This window comes from Leptinotarsa decemlineata, unplaced genomic scaffold, assembly GCF_025532065.1.
Source record: "Leptinotarsa decemlineata unplaced genomic scaffold, Ldec_3_MD MMD2_tig00026354_RagTag_RagTag, whole genome shotgun sequence".
NCBI lineage: Eukaryota > Metazoa > Arthropoda > Insecta > Coleoptera > Chrysomelidae > Leptinotarsa > Leptinotarsa decemlineata.
Genome location: NW_027412702.1, coordinates 12,519,594 through 12,540,551, shown reverse-complemented (window position 1 = coordinate 12,540,551; position 20,958 = coordinate 12,519,594). Strand labels below are relative to the sequence as shown.

At 34.5% G+C, this 20,958-nt stretch overlaps 1 protein-coding gene across 1 annotated transcript; it reads left to right on the top strand.

The window, feature by feature from the left end:
• Nucleotides 1–3,761: 3,761 nt before the first annotated feature.
• On the top strand, nt 3,762–19,115 carry LOC111511436 (uncharacterized). The gene is made up of 3 exons (XM_023167453.2): nt 3,762–4,101; nt 12,184–12,529; nt 18,364–19,115. The coding sequence occupies exons 2-3, from the start codon at nt 12,203–12,205 to the stop codon at nt 18,622–18,624; spliced, it is 588 nt and encodes a 195-aa protein (XP_023023221.2). The 5' UTR covers nt 3,762–4,101; nt 12,184–12,202; the 3' UTR covers nt 18,625–19,115.
• Nucleotides 19,116–20,958: the final 1,843 nt, after the last annotated feature.

Below are 20,958 nucleotides of genomic sequence, written 5' to 3'. Positions count from 1 at the left end.
AGATGTGTTCAGTGAGTACATTGGTCAAAAACCACTTTTACCCCGATAAGGAAGTGGGTATACTTGAAGACTGGCTATAAATCAAATCATCTAAAAGAACAATTCGTTCAGGCCAGTCTCAACTCCCTACACTGTAGGTGTAGGGCGTTGTATGTATAAGAAAACAACTACTCCCCTGGCTAATACCACGAAGGGCGTTGAATTATATCCGACAGGTGTCAGTACAGGATTCTTCACAGAAGTTATTCCTGCATATGCTGTTGGCGATACAACTGCCGCATTATGTGAAAATATTATGACTTTTAAGTGTTGAAATATTGGTCGTATGACCAATTTGAATTCTTAATGAATTTATTTGTATATGAAATTGGTCGCGGTGGTAGTGTGTCCGTCTCACGGTCGGAAGGCCGTGGGTTCGATTCCCGCCTCGACCAGATGTTTTTCGAGAGAATTTATCTGGTTGAAGCTGACATGATTCTGCAGCCGTGTTAGGAATCACACGTTAAAAGGTAAGACCTCGTTAGTCCTTAGCTCGCACAAGTTTCTCAACTTTTGAGAGTTGTCGTTCGTATGGGGGCGACAACTGATTAACGGAAAAACATATTTTAAGATATTTAAACAGATTAGTGAATAACAACAATAAACATCAGTTATCCAATGTTCGAAAATTCATCCAATATAAAAGGTAAAATTGGAATCTCAGGCATGAAATAAATCCAGAAAAAACACTATTCCTAAACACCAGAACTGCAACACTCATCTCAACGCGCGTTTCACCAACCAAGTTGGCTTCTTCAGGAGATAAAGTGAACTAATGCCTACAAGCAACAGGGCTTATTTTGGACATCCAATCTATTCAGTGGATATTGCATTTTCGTGCAATAGAAACGAACAAATAATACTATAGAAAATCGTCTGCTCAAGATCAAATCAGTATTGAGTAAATGTTAATTGAAATATCAACTGTAATCGTTTTGTGAAGCTAGCATATTTCAAATAAAAACCATTGTAGGAGTTGTACATGTTCAATAAGCAAGGTCGACAACATCGACTTTTACGAAAACGTCATCTAATGGATCTACTGAGTACTTTGATATTCGAGAGTTGAGTTCTCTGTGGATCCTATAGAGGGCGTCTTCGTAAGAGGAGATGTCATCGACCACACTTTGAGTTGTTTTTTAAAGACAGTTGGCTCCAGCAACGTAGTTATGCTTCAGCCTAGCACCAATGAAGAGCACCTATGGCGGGCCGAAACAGCACTTTCTGGTGATGAATCATAAATGCGTGGTGTTTTGGCTCTGGTTTCCAACTATATGTTCAATTAGTTAACTAGTTTTGTGATCCAATAATTTTTCTGAAAATAGGTTGGTTGGGTAGCAGGATCAATTTTTTCTTTAAAAAAAACTGTTTTCTTGCCGACGTTTCGAATTCAATTAAATTCTTCTTCAGGGCTCGAATAGAAGTTTTTTCGTGTTCATAATATTACTATTTTAAAAACCATCAGACATATTAGATACATATTTAAAAAAATAAAAAACATTGCAAACAACCAAATTTTCCGAGACAACACCAACACAACACGGAAATTTTAGTTGTTTGCAATGTTTTTTATTTTTATTTAATTTTTTTTTTTTTAATATGAATCTAATATTTCTGCTGGTTTTTGAAATAGTAATATTATCAACACAAAAAAAACTCCTTTTCGAGCCCTAAAGAAGAAGAAACAATTGTTTTTTTTAATGATACTATATGTTTAATGTTTCATGAAAACAATGGTTCTTGTTGACAAGAAGACTATATTATAGAAAATAGATATAAATAAAATGGAAATTAAAATAACTAAGTATCCAATTTTCAATTAATTATATGATTATGCACTTAGAAAAATCCTGTCATGTACTGCACCTACATCATTCAAAAAATACAAACAATAAGAGGAATAGTTTGTATGTTCAATTCTTTTCATTGAATAATTATGATTTCAATTGAGCAATAAGTACCTGCATATGAAATTATGTACATTCTGATGTACTGAAAAAACAACAAAAGAAACGGAAAGTTCATAGTGTAATTGCTGAAATTGATTCATATATTTGTGAATAACTGTTTTATGGACGGAAAAAATTATAAATTATTTCGTTAGAGTCGACAGTTAGTTAACGGGAAGAAAATATTTTTTCAAGGATTTATTATTTTCGTTGCAATGTCAAAGACTTCATTTGAATTTGATAACACGCCTAAAGTAGATAATTTAAATATTGAAAGCCAAAGAAATTACTCAGTTTGGTTGGATGCTCTGACTAACGTGGACATGAATTGTAATAATAAAATGGAAAGCGTTTGTAAAAGTTGAAACCAATAAGAGTATGAATATAGAAATAATTTTGAAAAATGTGCCATATATCGAACATTACATATGCGAACGTCTGTAAAACTCATTATTATAAGTTTTCATACATATATCTTTCTATGCACAGATATTTATTTCCGATATACCTATATTGTTTTGTGAAAATCCTTTTTTCGTGGCATTTTTCACCAATCATGGTCAACAGGAGATGAATAATTTTTATAACTTTGTACACTCCAGTTGGTGTTCCAATATGTAGTTCTGCAAACTTTTATTTAATATAGATTATCCAGAAAGTTGTCGAAAAATGTAAAAAAGTGAAAAAAATTTGCTCTTTTCATCTATGAATGAATCGAAGAATTTTGTATAGAAGTGTATAATTGTAAAATCTTACTGCAAAGCACTTTCGACTTTCGTCATCATCAGTGCTTACTTGGAAGTAAATACTGTAATTATTGAAAAGAAGTGTTGGAAATTTTAAATTGAATTTTGAGATTATGAATGGTTACCGCTGTGTCTTGGACAAACAATTCTCTCGCCTTCCCGTGATTCAGTATTCAATATACGATCGTGCGATATACTGTTGATAGTGAGCATATAATGTAGAACCACAGCAACCTATGCTGTGGTAGAACTAACATCGCTTTTCATCAATAACACCTAACCGGTCTATCGGTTTCGGGGTGCTTGCACCATCATCAGTACTGGGCATAGTCTCTTCAGAACGGTTTGAACCGTCTGAGTATCACGACCAAACATTTAAACAAAAATAAAGAGAATCCAAACCCAGTTACTTCACTGTAATTGAAGTGACTGGGTTTGGAATATCTTCATTTTTTTTTGTTTAATTGTTTTTTTGCTCAACATAATTTTAACTTTCAGTTATTCTTTTTAATTTTTTTATTTTTATTAAATAACCTTTCCTTACATTATCATATTGATATACATAAAATTTGAGTAAAAACCTAACTTTTTCTCAAGTTAAACAATTTCGATATTAAATAGATTAGTTTAGGTTATCACTTCTGTCGAGCGTTCCGAAACGCCCAAGTTTTTTTTTCTAGCTTTACTAGTATTGTGGAAGTAGAATGTCAGAAAAACCGCTCTGAATTCTTTTTCCTCTGTATTGCCCTGTAATTTATCTTTATTTTTTCGAAATCTAGAAGAAATTGAAAATTTGTAAACTAAGTGACATCTTGTGAAAAAGTAATACAGCTAGCACATGACTGTTACAGATATCTCCGTCTACACGTAATGTAATGTTTTTACCGATACATAGAGGGCCGACAAGTCTTAATATCGAATCGTTGATCATACGAATGTACTTGGAAATATCATTTTGTTTTCAATTATAATTTACTGAAAGTCTGCGTACCAGAGTAATTTCAAAAGTTACAGATAGAATATAACATTTTAGAAAAAAATGTAAACTGAAGCAGATATATTATACTTATACCGTTGGAAACGAGATGTCGCTGATGATTCGATTTGATGTTTTTTTTAAAAAAAGATGGATTTGAAACAGATATCTTATCAATTTTAGATACCCAAAACATCAGTTACATCAAATTGATAATTTTAGCACTACTTTTTGGGATTCACAAAAGGTAGTCCAGTATTCTCGAGTTCCTCAAATGTAACAGAGTCGATTCAAAAGTGTTTTTTGTTGCGAGGTGTCCAACGTTTCTTGCAACAAAAAAACACATGACCGGGAGTTTGTGAAGTGTGGTGAAACCGTTTTATTTCAAAAGGTAATATATTAGGCTGTTTTGTAAACAATGCATATTTCCTCGCATTACACAGATAAGTAGAGATATTGTTTTCTTTATTTTACTTTGGTCGATAAGAATCATTATCAACACAAAATTATATTTATATTACGTCAAGGTTTTCCAAGCATAAGAATACAATTTGAAAGGTTAATGCAGTCGAAGATTCTTGTCTTCAATGGAAAACAAATGAAAACTTCCATGGTTTGTTCTCGAATGCATTCCACCCGTTCAATTGTTTAAAATAAATCGTAAATATTTTGTAAAGTTGCAATCGAAAGGTAGATAATTCGATTTGTTTTGAATGTATTATCGAAACTAATTATCTTTCTTAACTACTGTGGATTCTAGAAAGGTCAAAAATATTTATACAACTCTTCTTTATCTTCATTCGAAATCGGTAACGAGAATATCGGCTATGAAATATTTAGAAGCCCATATTTTCAATTAAAGAAAGTCATGAGATTACTGACTGGAAGATGATAACTTACTTATATAATTATAATTTTTTTCTGTTCTGTTTCACCCCTATAAAAGTATATACACATTATTCATTTTGAAAGCCCCAACCGTTCTTTGGTTGTCGAAAATCATAAGGTACCAAATCAGGGCAGTACGATGGATGCGGCTGGCGCATGTATTTGCATCTCTTCGATGTATATACGATCAATAATTGTTGACATTAAGTACAAGACAGTTTTCGAAACTGGGGAATATATTTTTAACACACCGCTCAAAAGAAGTCAACAAAACAGAAATTTTCAGCATAAGTAACCCCGTTATTACCTATATATTTTATATATAACCGTAACAACTATATTGTACGGTGTGGTATGTTCAGCATCTCTTAAAAATACGAGATGAATCGGCAGAGAATTTTATAATTGTAAATTTGGTTTTGCTAAATGAAATTTTGAACGTCTGGCGGAAAATGAGTCTATTGAAAACAAGAACAAAAATGATGTCTGTCGGCTCGCGTTTCGATAACTTAATTAGCATCATCAGGAGATAACTTTCTTACAAGCTATGTTACAGTTGTATATGCATCCACATAAATCATCAAATTGCATTGGTTCAATTGCAACAACATCCATAGAAAAAGCAAATATACTAGCTGAACGATTTGTGTCCCACTCATCCACCATAAAAAAATAGTATGGGTTATTTTTCTATACCTTGAGGCAATTTTGTTGTAGGTATAGTCGAAGTAACTGATATAGTAATCTTAAAGGTGTCGGCGAAGTCAAAGGCCAAAAAAACCAATACAAAGGAATTATGCCGCAACGAATTAGTCCATGTGGACTGAAGAATTTGCGGTTCGTATTGGATAATTTTTACTAACCGAGTTTTATGATTGGCTGAAGAGTCATAAAATTAAATTTGAAGTCATGTTACGGTGACCAAAAGAATGTAGCGATGAGCACCGCCGTTGGGTGTGTTATTAAAGGGGAACTGCTGGAAGGTAGGAGGCACTATATCTTTTACTTGAACTATACATCACTGGTTACCCTGAATATTTAAAAGTTTTTATGCAACTACTTTTTTATTGATGTCATAAAAATCGCTTGGCTATAAATTATGCTACAACATCAGCGGATTAAATCATTAGCTACAATATGTCAACAAATAATCTGGCCAGCTTTTCAACAATAGGATTTCATCTCATTCAGATAATTAAAATTCATTTAGTGTTTTGAATCTCTGCAAAATAAAAAATAACATTCTCCTGAATGTTCCTTCTTTAACTTTTTTTTTGTATTCATAGTAATAAAAATAATTTACGTTCACAACCTTTCAACTAGTCAAAATGCACCATTTCCAAAAGAAACTCTCAATTATACAAGTCTACAATTTTACAATGTTTTAAATGAAAAAAGTCACAAACCTGACCAAATTCTACAGGATTTTGGTATCACATTTTATATTTTAAAAAATTTGCCAATCTCTTGGACCATCAATAATTTTTTCATTTTTTTTCCGGTTGTGTATTTCACCTCAATTCTATAGAAATAATGTTTCCTAACTATCTAAAACTATCAAAAATGATTGCAGATTTATATAGCTATTAATGAAAAAGGAATACCGATTTTTTTACTAGAAATTTAGTAAATAAAAGAATTGATTGGAAAAATAGGGAAGAAAATTATTAAAATGATGTTACGCTCTTACAGTTATTATTTTTAGTCTTGTCAGAAGAATTCAAAGAATAATTAAAAGGGTTCGGGGCTCTGGGAAACAAATATAATCTTCCCGTTGTTGGCAATATGTACTTCATTATTCATTCAACCTTTTATTTTGGAAATTATCAGTTGTTCCTGTTAAACAATAACTCAGTTGATACCTGAGACCTCCTGAAACGGCATTAACCAAGCTCAGTGTTCATTTGATAATACTCTATTAGTTCAAAATGTCGAAAAAATCAAGTAATAGCAGTGATAGTGCAGAATTCGGGTAAGAAAATATTCATGAAAATTATGCCATTCCTTTTTTTTCTATTTTTCGAAAGTGCATATAGGACTCATGTGAAAATTTGTGAAAGTGAAAGTTTCAAAGCTGATTACATTGACAATTAATAACTACATATATACTTACTAGTTTTTCACTGGCACAGAAAAATGAACCGCCAAGTTTCTTTGACATTTATTTTTCTGTAGTACAAGAGCTGCACTTTTAAGTTAAAGTTTAAGCAATAGCGGTTACTGCTAAGATTTTCGAGATAAATAAAAAAGGGAAAAGTGACATTTCATAGAAATAATTGAAAATACGTAGCTTCATGAGATATTTCAGTTTTTGATTATTTTTTTTAATAAGTGTATTTCGAATATTACTGGAGTTTTTTCCCAACACCAAACCGCAACACCCTTATGCTGTTTCCGCAAGTTGGTTAAAAATTTCTCCATAGATGACGTCATAGTGCCGCCATACTGGGTTTTGATGAAATGGCTCCTTTGCCGCTATTTTGATATAAATGGCCACTTGTGTTAATATCGATGAAAACAGAATTTTGCAGCATGTCAAATAGTTTCAAGAAAATACAGGGTTCAACTCAAAATTATTGACATGAGTTCATTTCCTGCTAAACCAGAACACGTTTTGAATTGTTTTATCATTAGAAATGTCAAGCTTCTCAACCCAGAAAAACATTTTCCATCTGTCCACATGGGCATTGGTTTAGACGACTCAATGAATGGCGGCATGTACAATTCTGTTTTAGCCCGGTATTTAAATAATTTTTTGTTTTTTTTAAACTTCGGAAGAAAAAACAATACTTACAAATGTTTTCTGGCATTTTTTGACACTTTTTCGCGTCTTCTCTTTTCTCATGTATTTTTTATTCCATTTTGAAAATGGGATGGATCATAAATATTAAAGATCCTTCAATAATTTCAAAGTTGAAGTTCGAAATCCCCAGAATTAAGAAGTTTCGGACCTTGAAAAATTTAATTATGGATAATTTGAAAAATACAAACCAGCTCAACAGAAAAAACTGAACTCGCCCTTTATAATAATTATCTTTGAATTCTCTGTTTTGAGGCATTTTGAAAATTCAGGATGCTGAAGCTTTCTTGCAGGATGCTTCAAGAAGCTTTTAAAAAAAATTTAAAAATTGATTCCGATATAGATGAACACTTGAATTTTTCAATTGATAGATTTCGATCAGGTATTTAGACTGAATAAAAAAAGTGTTTGATCTTTCACGATAACTAATAGCTTAAAGGTCGTTACCCTTCGAATTTCTTTGAGTCACCAATGGTCAGTCAGAGATAATTTGCCCTACCTGACCTTTCTTCGAATCTGTAACTATCCACATCCACCGACCCTTAGTGTACATTGCAAATGCCAAATGACTCCATGTCCATTTCTATTGTCAACCTACAGCATCTCGCGGATCAACAACAAAACATGTCAAGTGAATATGAATCAAGTGTGTGTAATATTCACAGGTGAGATGAAAATTTTGACAAAGTATTTTTTTTATATTATATAACCTCAATAGGGTTGGTAATTTTGCTCCCTCAGTTGTTTTTATGCCCATCTGCATTTGGCGGTAAAGTAATTATGTTTGTTCGCACCTATATAAATATGTTGTGTGTTAATAATTGTTGAAGTTTTAGAGTTGACTTCTAAGAATCGAGGCTGCCATTTTAATTTGTTGAATTCAACTGTTTTCAATTATTACCTAAAAAATATTAGATATTCAATTACAACAAATTTGGGCAGCAGCAGTATTAAAAAAATATTACTATCTGTATATTCCTAGTATTTATATATTCAATGAAACGATTTTATGTGTATCACTCAGATAAATAAACAAGAAATCACTAGATTGTCAAACAAATCCTCTTGGGGGCCTCTCTAGAAAATGGCGTCCTTTTGAGCGGTATTGTGATGAATCGTATACCTACTTATAGGTTATGTTCTAGGAAACTGTCAATTGCAACATTGGATTCTGTTACCTGTTGAATTGACGATATACATTTTACAGTTAAAGAATACTTACTATATATATTTATATAGACTTTAACTGAGATAATCTTACTTTAATTGAACATTCTTTAATTTCTGTGAACGTAATGGCATTCGCTCATTTCGCGCCTAAAAGAAATGTGGTTCTTTATTATTATAAAATGTGTTCTTTAAAAATTGCAAATGAATGCGTAAACAAGTTTCTGGTATGGAAACAAAGTACATGGAACCGTTTTTGTTGAAGTTTGAAAATGAATTTGAAATCACGACATACATTTCATATGACAAGTAAAGTAGAATAATGTTATTGATATGGAAAAAGCATCATGTGATTGATTTTGTTTGAAATCATTTACAAAATATAATAGTAAAAACAGATAATATTTGAATAGATGTATAAAATGGAAAATTTAGGAAATTAAAATATTGGAGCTTTAACAAAAAGAAAATGTGAAATCTTCATCAAAAATTATAATAATAATTAGGACTTGATACTGATGATTGAACAAAATAAAATCTGGCTGTTGGGCCGAGGTCTAATGGAACCTGAAGTATCAAACGTTTCGTCTCCTACTGCGACAGACACCATCAGTGATATGCGTTGACTGCGAGAACGACAGTTATATGTCGAAGTCTCAGTTACACTTACATGTGTATCGCTGGTTAACGGAAAAACAGATTTCAAAAGACAATTTTTTTAAAGTTGTGTTTTACATAAAATACGATCATAAGTAATTTACTTTTGTCAATTATTTACGGTTTATATTTAATTAAAAATATTAGGTGTTGCACTACATAGTATAAAACAAAGTCGCTTCCCGCTGTCTGTCCCTATGTATGTTTACATCTTTAAAACTAACCAACGGATTTTGATGCGCGTTGTTTCAATAGATAGAGTGATACAAGAAGAAGGTTTACATGTATATAACATGCATAATATAGTAGAGAAATACTGACAATTTTAGAGGTTTCTCAAGTGATGTCGTAAATAAACAAATTTTTTTGCGCTTACATTGCAAAGACTGGCTGATCAAAATAATGTACTACAGTATTCCACACCTTAAAAAGGTCTACACAAAAGTCATCGATGGTATATGTCTATCTCTTAGGGATAACCCACAATAACCATTTTTCATCCTTTACTATTTTACGAAGCGATTTCAAGCAATACAGCATTACTCCTTATTCAATTAAGTACCTTAAATATATTGTGCATTTAATATAGATCAATATGGCACTTTACAGCATGCAATTCAAATGAATATTTTTCGAAGATATAACAAATTTGAAATGCAGGTACATAGCGGTTGCGGCGGTACCGGCCGGGGGCCGGCGGCCCGTGCCTACAAATAGCGCGTCGAAGGCTGCACTTCGCCCTATAGCACTTTATGATTAGCAGCGATCGCACGCGTTTATATGTATATTTAGTATCAACATTACACCCGTGTGGAGCCGGGGCGGTACGCTAGCAGTAACGAAAGTAGTATCATTTAACGAAAATCAAGAAATTAAAAAAATATACAGAAAAGATGATTTTGTCATTACGTTAAGAAATATTCTTGTCTAAAAAATCTCGAAGTTTTTTTTCGTATTGTTAAGTGACTAAAGAATTCTACATACCTAATGTTGCCAGATGTTCAGCAAAATGTCGAATAATATTGGAAAAATTTACATTTTTTTGTATCAATAAATGGAATGCTAAAAAATAGATTTTTCACATCAAATAATATTATTTCAACTTCCCATAACTTCCCCTGAATATTATTTTAAGTTTCTCTCCGAAAATATCCTTTGATACGTTCCATTGAAGCTGTCAAACCTATACAAATGTATAGGTTTGAAATGATTCCATAATCGTTGCTAATTTTTATTGATAGAGCCGTTACGAACGATAACACATGTCTTTTTGGAAAATTGGTTCTTTATATTTTTATTGCTACAAACTACATAAACAACCATAAGATCTATCTAACTCCAAGAAATTATTTAGTTTTTTGGCAACCTACCAAAACTATCGCACGTTTCTAAACCAAGAAAGATTTGCACGCAGTTTTAAAACCAATAATGATGTTAGGTTAGGTTAGGTCCAAAGTGAGTAGGTCTCTTCGACACTCCACCGCAACCCTCACACCTATTCACACAAAGTAAACCCAGCTTCTTAACGAAGACGATTAGTTTGTATGGTGAGTGGTCTTTCAGGTCAGATGGTAAGAGTACGGCTCTACCGAACTCTAAAAACCTGATTCGGTACCTAGCGGGGCAGGCACAAAGTATATGCTCTGCTGTTTCATCGTTAATGAGGAAGTCGGAGAGCAAAGGTGTAAGATTCCCACCTTGATACCCGCGACAACCCTTCCATATGAGGGTTTTTGCACGTCAGCTACACCTGACGATGCTTTAGATTCAGCCGTACAGAGCTTTTTCGCCTCTGGTTTTGGTGAATCATCACTTGAGCGCAAACGCTTGCTAACCTTCTCATGGGGGGATTGTTCTTCCACCTAAGACAGATTCTGCGTACGCCGTTCAAGAATTTGGCGCAAGACGGTTTTATAAGGTACCCCGCTCTTGAGAAGACGACTCAGTCATTTCCTGACTGCACCACCAAACCCTTTTTTTTAGGTTCAGTTATTGAACAACTCTCAACTCCCCAACAGGATTTGGGGAGTTGAGAAGCTCTCGCTCCTGAACTAAATTTACAGGGAGGTCAGTTGGAGTCGTAAGCTCAACATCCATCTCCTCTGTAGACTCAGCGTCAGAAAGAACTTTTGAGTTTACTCTATCCATAAAACTCCCATGAGTAGATACGGAAATAAGGTCAATCACGGCAGAGCCCCGCATTACCGTGACAAGGCGATGCTACGACGAGAGGGCGCCCGGTATCTCGAAGGTTCCGTAGAGACAGCTGATAGTAGGCTCAGTATCATTCATCCTCTCGGCACGAAAACACACACCTTAGGATTAAGCCATCGATGGGATGCCATTCAGTTAGGGAATAACAGAACCACAAGTGATTCTGTCATTCCCGTATCCAGCGGGGCTACGTGGAAGCAGGCAACCTCCACATCCCAAGCCAATGCACTCGCCAAAAACAGCATGCACAGTGGTTCAAGCAGTGAAAGATGAACAAGAACAACCAACCCGCCTTGTTGTAATCGGTGACAACAAATTATGTAAAGAAATTCATTTGTAATAATGAACTCTAATTATCTCCAGAAGAATAATAAACTGATTTTCTCCAGAAGAATAAATAAAACATAGTTTTCAAATGAGAAGATCAATTCAATAATTTTAATCATTTGTTGATAGAGAGGCAAATCAAGGTGAAAAGAATATACTTTTCAATAGACAGAATGGATAGAATTGAATGATCCTCCTTTCCAACATACATTATTTTCTATAGAATTCGTGATGATGAAATGACAATCAGTTCCAAGAAAATTAAAATTCAAAATCTCACAAATGTGTTGATAATTCAGACAGCAAAACTTAGTATTCCAAATCTCTACTTGTGTGTGAAAGTTAAAGGCTCTGGAAATATTCATGAAGGCTCCTATAGGAATACGTTCCGCTTTTTTAATAAAATGATAATCCTTTCAGTTCCGAGGAGTCAGCCAGTATGGCCCTTCCAGCCGCAATGGTTCTGTCGGGCATGCCGCGGAACCATTTCCCAGACCATCTTCAGAGCGTCTTCAATCAAGGATCGGTTCTGCTGAAGAGCCCGAGATCTGCCAGCGCTGCTTCCTCTTCGAGTTCCTCATCCACTGTGGTTCTCGATGAACCCTCATCATCGGCTTCCTCTGTGATTGGTTCTCCTCCCGAGTCGTCTTCTGGTTCCAGAGCTTCGTCCTCGCAGACTCTCGAAATGGCTCCTTCACCGGGCAGGAATATGAGGAACGTGAGGAACTTTGTGAGGATGCTATCGGATGATGAATTCCCAATTCCAGTGAGTAGAATTTATTTCATTTATAATAATTTAACGCAATCTCCTCTATTATGAAGACTAATGATATGACCACCACTGATAACCCAGTTGTTATTGGAAATTATCGTTTGAATTGACAAACTAGCAGCATTTTTTACTTCTAATAGGATGCAAGAACCATAAGAACAATGAAACGATATGTATGATATCATTAGTAGAACATCATATTCCAATTTTATTTTTTTTGTTATTCCATTTCTTTCAAGAGTCTGGAAAATACTGTAACCTTCTAGGCTTATTGGGTGCCTCACATTCGTATTGCCTGCAGCTCAATTATTCGTTTTATAGCTCTAAATTAATCAAGTGAACTCTTAATAGAAGTATATCTTCATAAACATTCTTCTGTGTGTTTCGGGATATATTTTTCACTCTTCTTGTTTCTTATATAATCACGTACCCAAGATTTTGGCACTTCACAATCCAGGATTTACGGAAGAAATGATCCTGATCCTATTAACAAACTTTGGTGGATCAGCCAGAAAGCGACGTAGTCGCCTCCTCAAGGCCTAAATAGCTCATGACTCTGCCTTGCTTAAAATCATTGAGCAGTTGAAGCAAAATCGTAAGGAATACATGACTTACAGTATATGCAGGAGAATGTTGCTCCTTGAACATCCATCAACCTGGATATCGACAAATCAACTGTAATTTCTTCAGTATGCCATTATAGCTGCCGTAGCGGATTCTAAAGCAGTTACGATTCTAGAGCATTCCAAATTCATGCATAGAATAGCTACAAGTTAACGGAAATAATCTTTTTGCTGATGGGTGCACTAAATAAACTGCATAAATAATGGGGAAGCATCTCATTGACATGCGTGACATGAATCATCGTTAGAGCGTAAGCGTTTACTGACCTGATCAGGAGGAGTTTGTTTACTCTCCTGATGCAGATTCTTCTTCTGCTGCTCAAAACTTTGCTGTAGGCTGATTTAGAGAAGGCAATAAGTGCTTTCTTGCTGCACCTCTTAATCTTTTAGGTTTTTAACAAGAGTTCTAAGTTCGTGAACTCTTGAGGACAGTCGACGTCCATCTCCCCCATATTTTCAGAGTCGGATTCTTTAGAAACTTCATGATCCATAAAAGGTCCAAAAGTAACTAGAGAAAGCACGTCCATCACAGCAAAGCCCCTCATTGCCGTCACAAGGCTTTCTACGACGAAATAACCGGCGCATCGAAGGTTCCGTTAGTGAAATTGAGTGAACTTTGGGTAACATGCCCCACATAAACTCGCATATTCCAATTGTTATATATTTCAAGTACTCATTCACTGGATCGAAACAAATCCGCGTTAAAAAATGTTTCATTGTTTCACGGAATTCATGCATGTTTGAGTGTTTGACAGTAGCAAGGAGAGCCTTGTATAGACCTAGATTGATAGGTTTTTTGTGAAACCGATAATCTATTCAAAAAATACACTTTGATGTGAGATTTCCATTTGAAAGTTTTCAAAACCGCGACACGTGTTTCGCTATACAATAGCATCTTAGGGCGTCACAATTGAGTATTGTGACGCGAAACACGTGTCGTGGTTTTGTAAACTTCCAAGTGGAAATTTCACATTGAAGTCTGTTTTTTTAATACGTTTTCATAAAGTATCGGCCAGTTTCATCACAAACCGATAATCGACGCCGTTTTGTTCCAAATGTATCGGCTTGCGTGGTAATATAATTATGAATATCCGATTGTTTAACGAAATATTTGAAATCTTCATGACAAATTCAGCTTTTTTTGTTGTCGACATTGTTTCAAGGCACTAGAGAAGCTACTTCAGTGTTAGACACCATAGTTTATCAATGAATAAAATAAGAAAAAATAGCCTACTCTCAAAATCTCTATATCAGTTATTTTTTGTCGCTGGCGAAGAATAAATATTATATTAGACAATCTACGTTTTAATATAGCGTCTATTGTCAATCCCAATAATTTCACACTATCATTACATTGCGCACTGAAACATTCGAAAAAAAATCATTTTTGGCGTTTTGTTGGTAATCCGCAGAGATCATTTGGATACCCCGTATTTGATTCTTCTGAAATTGAATTTGTATTACTGATCATAACACCTTGGAAACTCCCACTTGATTATGACTGGTTTCTCTAATCACGTTACAGCTCAACTTTTCTGAAAGAATTTTATGTGAAACACGGTCGAAGGCTTTAGACCTTAGACAGATCACAGTGTGTCTGTCGGCAGTTTGCTCTCCGCACTCAAAATCTTCGACTAGAATATTCACTACTCTGAAAATGACTTGAGTGGAATGCTTTTACGAAAACTATATTGCCAAATTTTTGTCAAATCCCAATCTTAATATAATTTTCACCATTTTGTCCACAATGAAATTTTTGTTATGAAGGAAGAATAACTTTTTTAACAGTAAAAACTTTGAAAAATTCAAAAATATGTGGAAACACACCGCTGAAAATAATTAGTTATTAATATAGTAAATTATTCCAATATCATGTCAGGTTTATTTTATATTGGCCCCATAAATCAATATTTTTAAAAGATCAGATCAATTACAGTTGTTATATTCAATATAAATATAATTAGAATCTTTATAGTTTTCATATATCCATGATAATACCATTAAGTTTGTGTTTTTTTTTTTAAATATGAGTTAATTACTGTAAATGTGTTCAATACAAATATAATATTTATAGTTTTTCATTATTTATCGGGTTTAGAAAAAATAGCGTATGCAACTCTCATGTAATGGTTATTAATACACTCGCATATACCACACAAAACTCGCCTTCGGCTCGTTTCGTATCCCGGTTAATGCTCATGTCCTAATAACCATCATTACATGATCGTTGCATATTATACTATTGTACTCAAATTACTGTTACAGGAGAAAGATAAAAATAATTTTTGGGAAAATGTCTATAATTAGAAATATTGTCGTCATATAGATAAACTGACATGTTTTAAATATTTCTTCGGCAGTTGTGTCAAAAAAGTATTGAAATATGCGGATGAAATTTCCTCTATAAGTTAACTAGCTACCCACTCCGGCTCCGCACGGGTGCAATGCCGATACTAAATATAAATTCACCCACCGGAAATTTAAAGTGATGAAAAGGTAACTTTATTTTATTGGAATATTCAAAAATCCTTCCTAAATCCACATCTTCTACAACATAAAACGAACCTACATACAAAACTTCAACCTCCGAAAATATAGCGGTACGGAGAAACAGTGATGAAAAGGTAATTTTCATATGTAAATGCGTTCCTTTTACCCCCTCCCGGGGGCTTCCCTGTTGGAATATTTGAAAATAATTTCTTAGTGCGCATCTAAGACCTAAGAAGCACCTATATACCAAATTTTAGCTTCCTAGGACTTACCAGTATCGAGATAGAGAGAGGAATGAGTGAGTGTTAGGTGAGTGACTTTGGCATGTATTAGTGTAGATAGAAGATAGATACACTGACTCGTTACTTGATGAAAACTAATAACACTACCCATCATAATAATTATAGAATAGAACTTCATTCAAGACATGTTTCACTACACGTCTGCTTCATCAGTTGGGCTGAAGTAAAAATTATATGATCACTATTTGTTAATATTATTTCGTTTATAATTCACAATCTGCCAACAAGTCTTGAACTTGTTTTCCGAACTTAGGATCATATTATGATAGACTACTCTCTTAGCATTCTTTACTTTTATATCGTATTGTTTTTTAGAGTTTCATAAGTTGCGACATCAATAAAATCTTCACTGACAGTGGAGATAAATTCAATAATAATAATAATGGGTGGGTCACTTTCAGAAGGGGTGTATTTCAGGGCTAGTTCCTCGGTCCTCTTCTGTTCTGCATCTCACTATTGCCATTATCCGTTGCGTTCAGAAATACTCGAGGGTATAACTGTGGCACTCCATAGGTAAGAGCAGTGAAGAACTCTCTCCGCGGTAAGTATCAGCACAAACTTCGACAGATCTGGTCATCGGAACTGTCGGGGAAGAACAAAGTTGCTGCAACAAATATGCTGGCCGTTCCAATCTTACTCTACTCGTTTGGAGTAGTGAAGTGGACTCGGAAGGAGCTGTATAAACTCGACGACGTAAAGGGAGGACTTTCTTCCAGTTTGTGTCTGAAAGTTACTTCTTTTCGTGATCTACACATCCATGTATAGAGTTACTTATTTTAAAATTGACTACTTCCTTTCTTTGAAAGATTCCCACATTTGTTTGTATCAAGACATAAAGTACTTAAAATGTCAGATTTTTTTTCAAGCACGCCAGGTTTCTGCTCCATGAAATATTTCCGTTTAATCAGTATATTAAATGATTTGTTTATTGATCCGTTCAAGTGAGACAATATTCCCCATTGAATAGGTTTGTACATTTTGGATTTCTATCATTTTATACGAAACAAAGCCTTAGGCAGTCAAAGATACGGTACGTACCTAAGAATTATTTGATGCGACAGTTGCAAACCAAGAAAAGGTGATGCGAAAATGTAATTTGTTTTCACTAGACATGACGTTAAGTATACGTATTTACTTTACAGGTACTTTGCTACAAATAAACTCGTGCCTCACAAGTCAACAAAACGGTGCTAATCCCCATAATACAGTGATAGTGGGAAAACTTCAATATGCAATATTCCTAACAAAATGGATTGAACAATGAGTCAATTGCTTAGCTAGCATAATCTCCAGACCTTACTTCTTCAGATTTTTTGTTTGGTTATACATAAAGAATTATGTTTTATCGGCACTTAGATATCGACCCTCTGAGCAGCCACAGTCCGTCGCGTATTTCTGATATGTAACGCTCTTGGTGAAGTTGAATGTGTCAAGTCACTTGAACACTTCCCGTGTAAGTATCTACGGAAGAAAGTCGAATCCCTAACCTTTCTTCGATGTTTCGGATTATCAAGGTTGTAAGTGATGTTCGCGTCTCTAATCAGGCAGATGCCTCTTTTCTGGATGATATCAAGTAGCTCCACGGTATGCTTAGGTCCGGATCACCATACCTGAGAAAAATACTTTAATGAAGGTCTGATCTGAGCTTCATAAAGCATCAAAAGTTGCTAAGGTGTGTACAGTTTTCTGGCTCGGAACTGTTTTCCAAGATTTTGAGATGCAGCCTTTGCTATTACAGCGACATGATTGTGCCAAGACATATTGGTATTCATTTGAATCCTCAACAAACTTATCGAAGCAGAAAGCGGAATTATTATATCAGGTTCGAAAACATTTATTTATTTGGAGAAAACCGATGCCAGGGTTTTTGTGTTATTGAATAGAACGTGGTTAGTTCCACCCTAATTCGAAATAACTCATAGATCCCCATTAAGATATGCAACCTCCATCTGCCGGTGAAAATGTGGATCCGCAGCCGATGTTCTGGAATCCAAATGAAATAATGCGACAAGTGTGCTGTCGTTGGCAAAGCAATATATTGGATTCTTCTTTTTTTCAATAAGTCGTTGATATACCCTCATGCCACACACGGTCAAAGGCCTTAGAAATATCAAGAGCACCAGCTCTGGACTCTATGTTTTTTGATTGCGTTATTCCAAATGTGGGTGATATACGATAGAAGGTCGTCTGTTGATCTTTGTTTCCGAAAGCCTTATTGAAGATCGCTCAAGATGTTGAAGCCTTGCGAGCCATGATTTTTGATGTTACTGATAGCAAAGCGACTAGTTTATAGTTATTTGAAAGATTTTTTGCCCTTTTTGAAAATAAGCTGAACGCTAGTTAATTGATTTTCCAAAGATCTGAGATTATATTTTTCTGATATCAAAAAACTTTCACAACAAATATTTTTCAGGACTTATTCAACCGTCACCGCTCCAATCCTGACGAAAACGGAAAGACTCGGGTGATGTACCAAAAGCGAAACTTACTAGATTTGGAAAGAAACTTACGAGGAAATTTTCCACTTCAGTATGCTGCCATTCCTAGAGGCGTCAACAATTTTTTTGAGAATAGATCACAACTTTCGAGACTCCACGGGGCCCAAATACCCCCCTACGAGACGTTCACGTGCAAACGTGAGAACTGTGGTTTCGAGGAACCCATCTATGACTAAAACCGATTCCAACATACGGGGGAGTGTCTAAAGTATTAAACGTGTTGGATGTTTTTGACTATCCTGTACACGAGGCAGGGCTTTATACGAAACGTTTTAGTTTCAGTGATATCGTTAAGGGTGATAATAGGTAGTTTCGAAGGAAACGTGCATATTTCTTCTCAATGCTCTGGCCATTGCAATATTTTCAAGTGATTAGATTAGTCCATTTGTTGGGGGGGTTTGGGACGAAATTATGCAATCCTTCATGTCCAGCCAAAGGTACTATTATATTAATTTAAGAGTCAAATACTTATTAGGTTTAGGTTTTGATAGGGAACGAATGTGATTGCATGTGAATTTTAAATTGACTGAACTTTTCATGGTATGGTACCATAAGAATAATAGCTTTTAATCTGTGAATTTTTTTTGAATTTCATTTTCAAAATGACTTGACAATAACATTGTGATTTTCGTTTTGTACATTTTTTCAATATATAAGATTTTTGAAATTTGTTTTTATATCTCGCCTAATTAAAAATGTTGCCAATATGTTGATGGAAACAAAGGCATTTTCAGCAACTTCAAATACTCCATGAATCTCAAATTATACATCCGATCCAGGGCCGCCGCCATGGGGGGATGGGGGGAGCCTCCCCCTGTTTTTTTCGACTTGGGAAAAAATTGGGAAAAAGTTGGTAAATTTTGGGCCGTGAAGATAGGAAAAAATAAGTGAAAAAAATTTAAAAAATAAAAATGAGAGAAAAGAAAGGGATAGGTGATAAGAAAAGGGAAAGAACCAGGAGAAGTTTGGGATTTCCCAACATGCATAACTTGAAGATCCCATACTTTGAAATTCTGAGTTGTTTGAAAACTTCAATTTCTGCCAAGTAAGAGAGCAGTCCTGAACAGTCCACAAACTTTGAAGTGACAATTTTACAAAATTCTCAACTTTTCGCTGTTTTTTCGACTTGGAAAAGTTGGGAAATTTCAGGTTATGAAGATAGAAAAAATAATAGTAGAAAACAATAAGCACAATATTATTTAAGTGTTGTTTCCTTTCATTTGTATTCAATATTCCTATACATGGTAGATATGGTGGAAGAACAAGGACCTTGGTCCAAAGTAGAATAATTCCCATTATTATTTTTATAATTACCAAATTTTTTTTTGTTTGTGCATACCCTAACGGGCATACCCATTCAGCCAATCTTTGGATAGCTAAGTAAGAAAATTAATATATTATAGTAGTAACTAATCCCTTGGCTTTCATTTTTTCGAAAGTTGGGAAATTTTGCTGGTGGGGTTGGGAAAATTTAGATTTCCTCCCCCCTCTGATTTTTCTTTTCGCTACGGCCTTAATCCGATCTATTGAGTCATTGACCCGACTGGAGATCCAAATATTGCTAAAATTGTGGGACATCGGAGGATTTAGGATTTATAAGGTGGGGCTAGAAAATAACCAGTTGACGGACCGGTTAGTTTACTCTCCAGTACGCTGAATATTTGTTGGTAGTTTCCATGTATAAACGGGTCCGGACAAGTATAATTTCGTTACAATGACTTAGTGGGATGGAAATCGGATAATGTCATTTTTGAACATATATGAAAATTATAAAATTTTGTGGAACACATGAATAAATTGAAACGAGAAAGCGCATTTGAAAATACAATCAGGATTTGAAAACACTGACATGAACATACTGAAAGCGAAGATAAAACCAATAAAAACTGTTTATAGACTGGAAGTGAATAAAATTTTAAAGTCGAAAAAAGTGGTACTGATGATTTGTACAAGCCAAAGCTTATGTATTTTACTAGGGCAGATAGTTTTTTACGAACATACATAAACATACATATTTCATTATCAAAATTATTACATATCGCATACTCCCCAAAAGAAACAATCAATCATATTGAAACCGATATAAAAAATACTATACGATGTAAAAAAAAATTGGTGGGTTTCATTAACTTAGCGTTATATAGTTCGCAAGGGCTTCATATATTGCCAAAAGCACCTCTGATAAAAATAATGATATAGTATTTTATCGGTAGTCTATATAAATACTGCAAGGAAGCAAAACTGTCACCTAGCGAAACGTTGTGATTATATTTTTTCAAATACAGTTTGTGGAGATCAAATCGTGAGGTGTAGTTTTTGAAATTTCTATGGATCTTCATCAAGTAACGGCCGAATCAATCAGAAAAAAAACTGTCACCGGTGGCAAGATAACGCAATGTTACTTTTTATTTGAGGAGAAACCACGTTTCTGACTTCGTAAATTTAGGTTCAACTATTTTTAGGAGTTCTTGAAACTTTTGATAAGGTAACCTCATGAAATTCCTATAAGA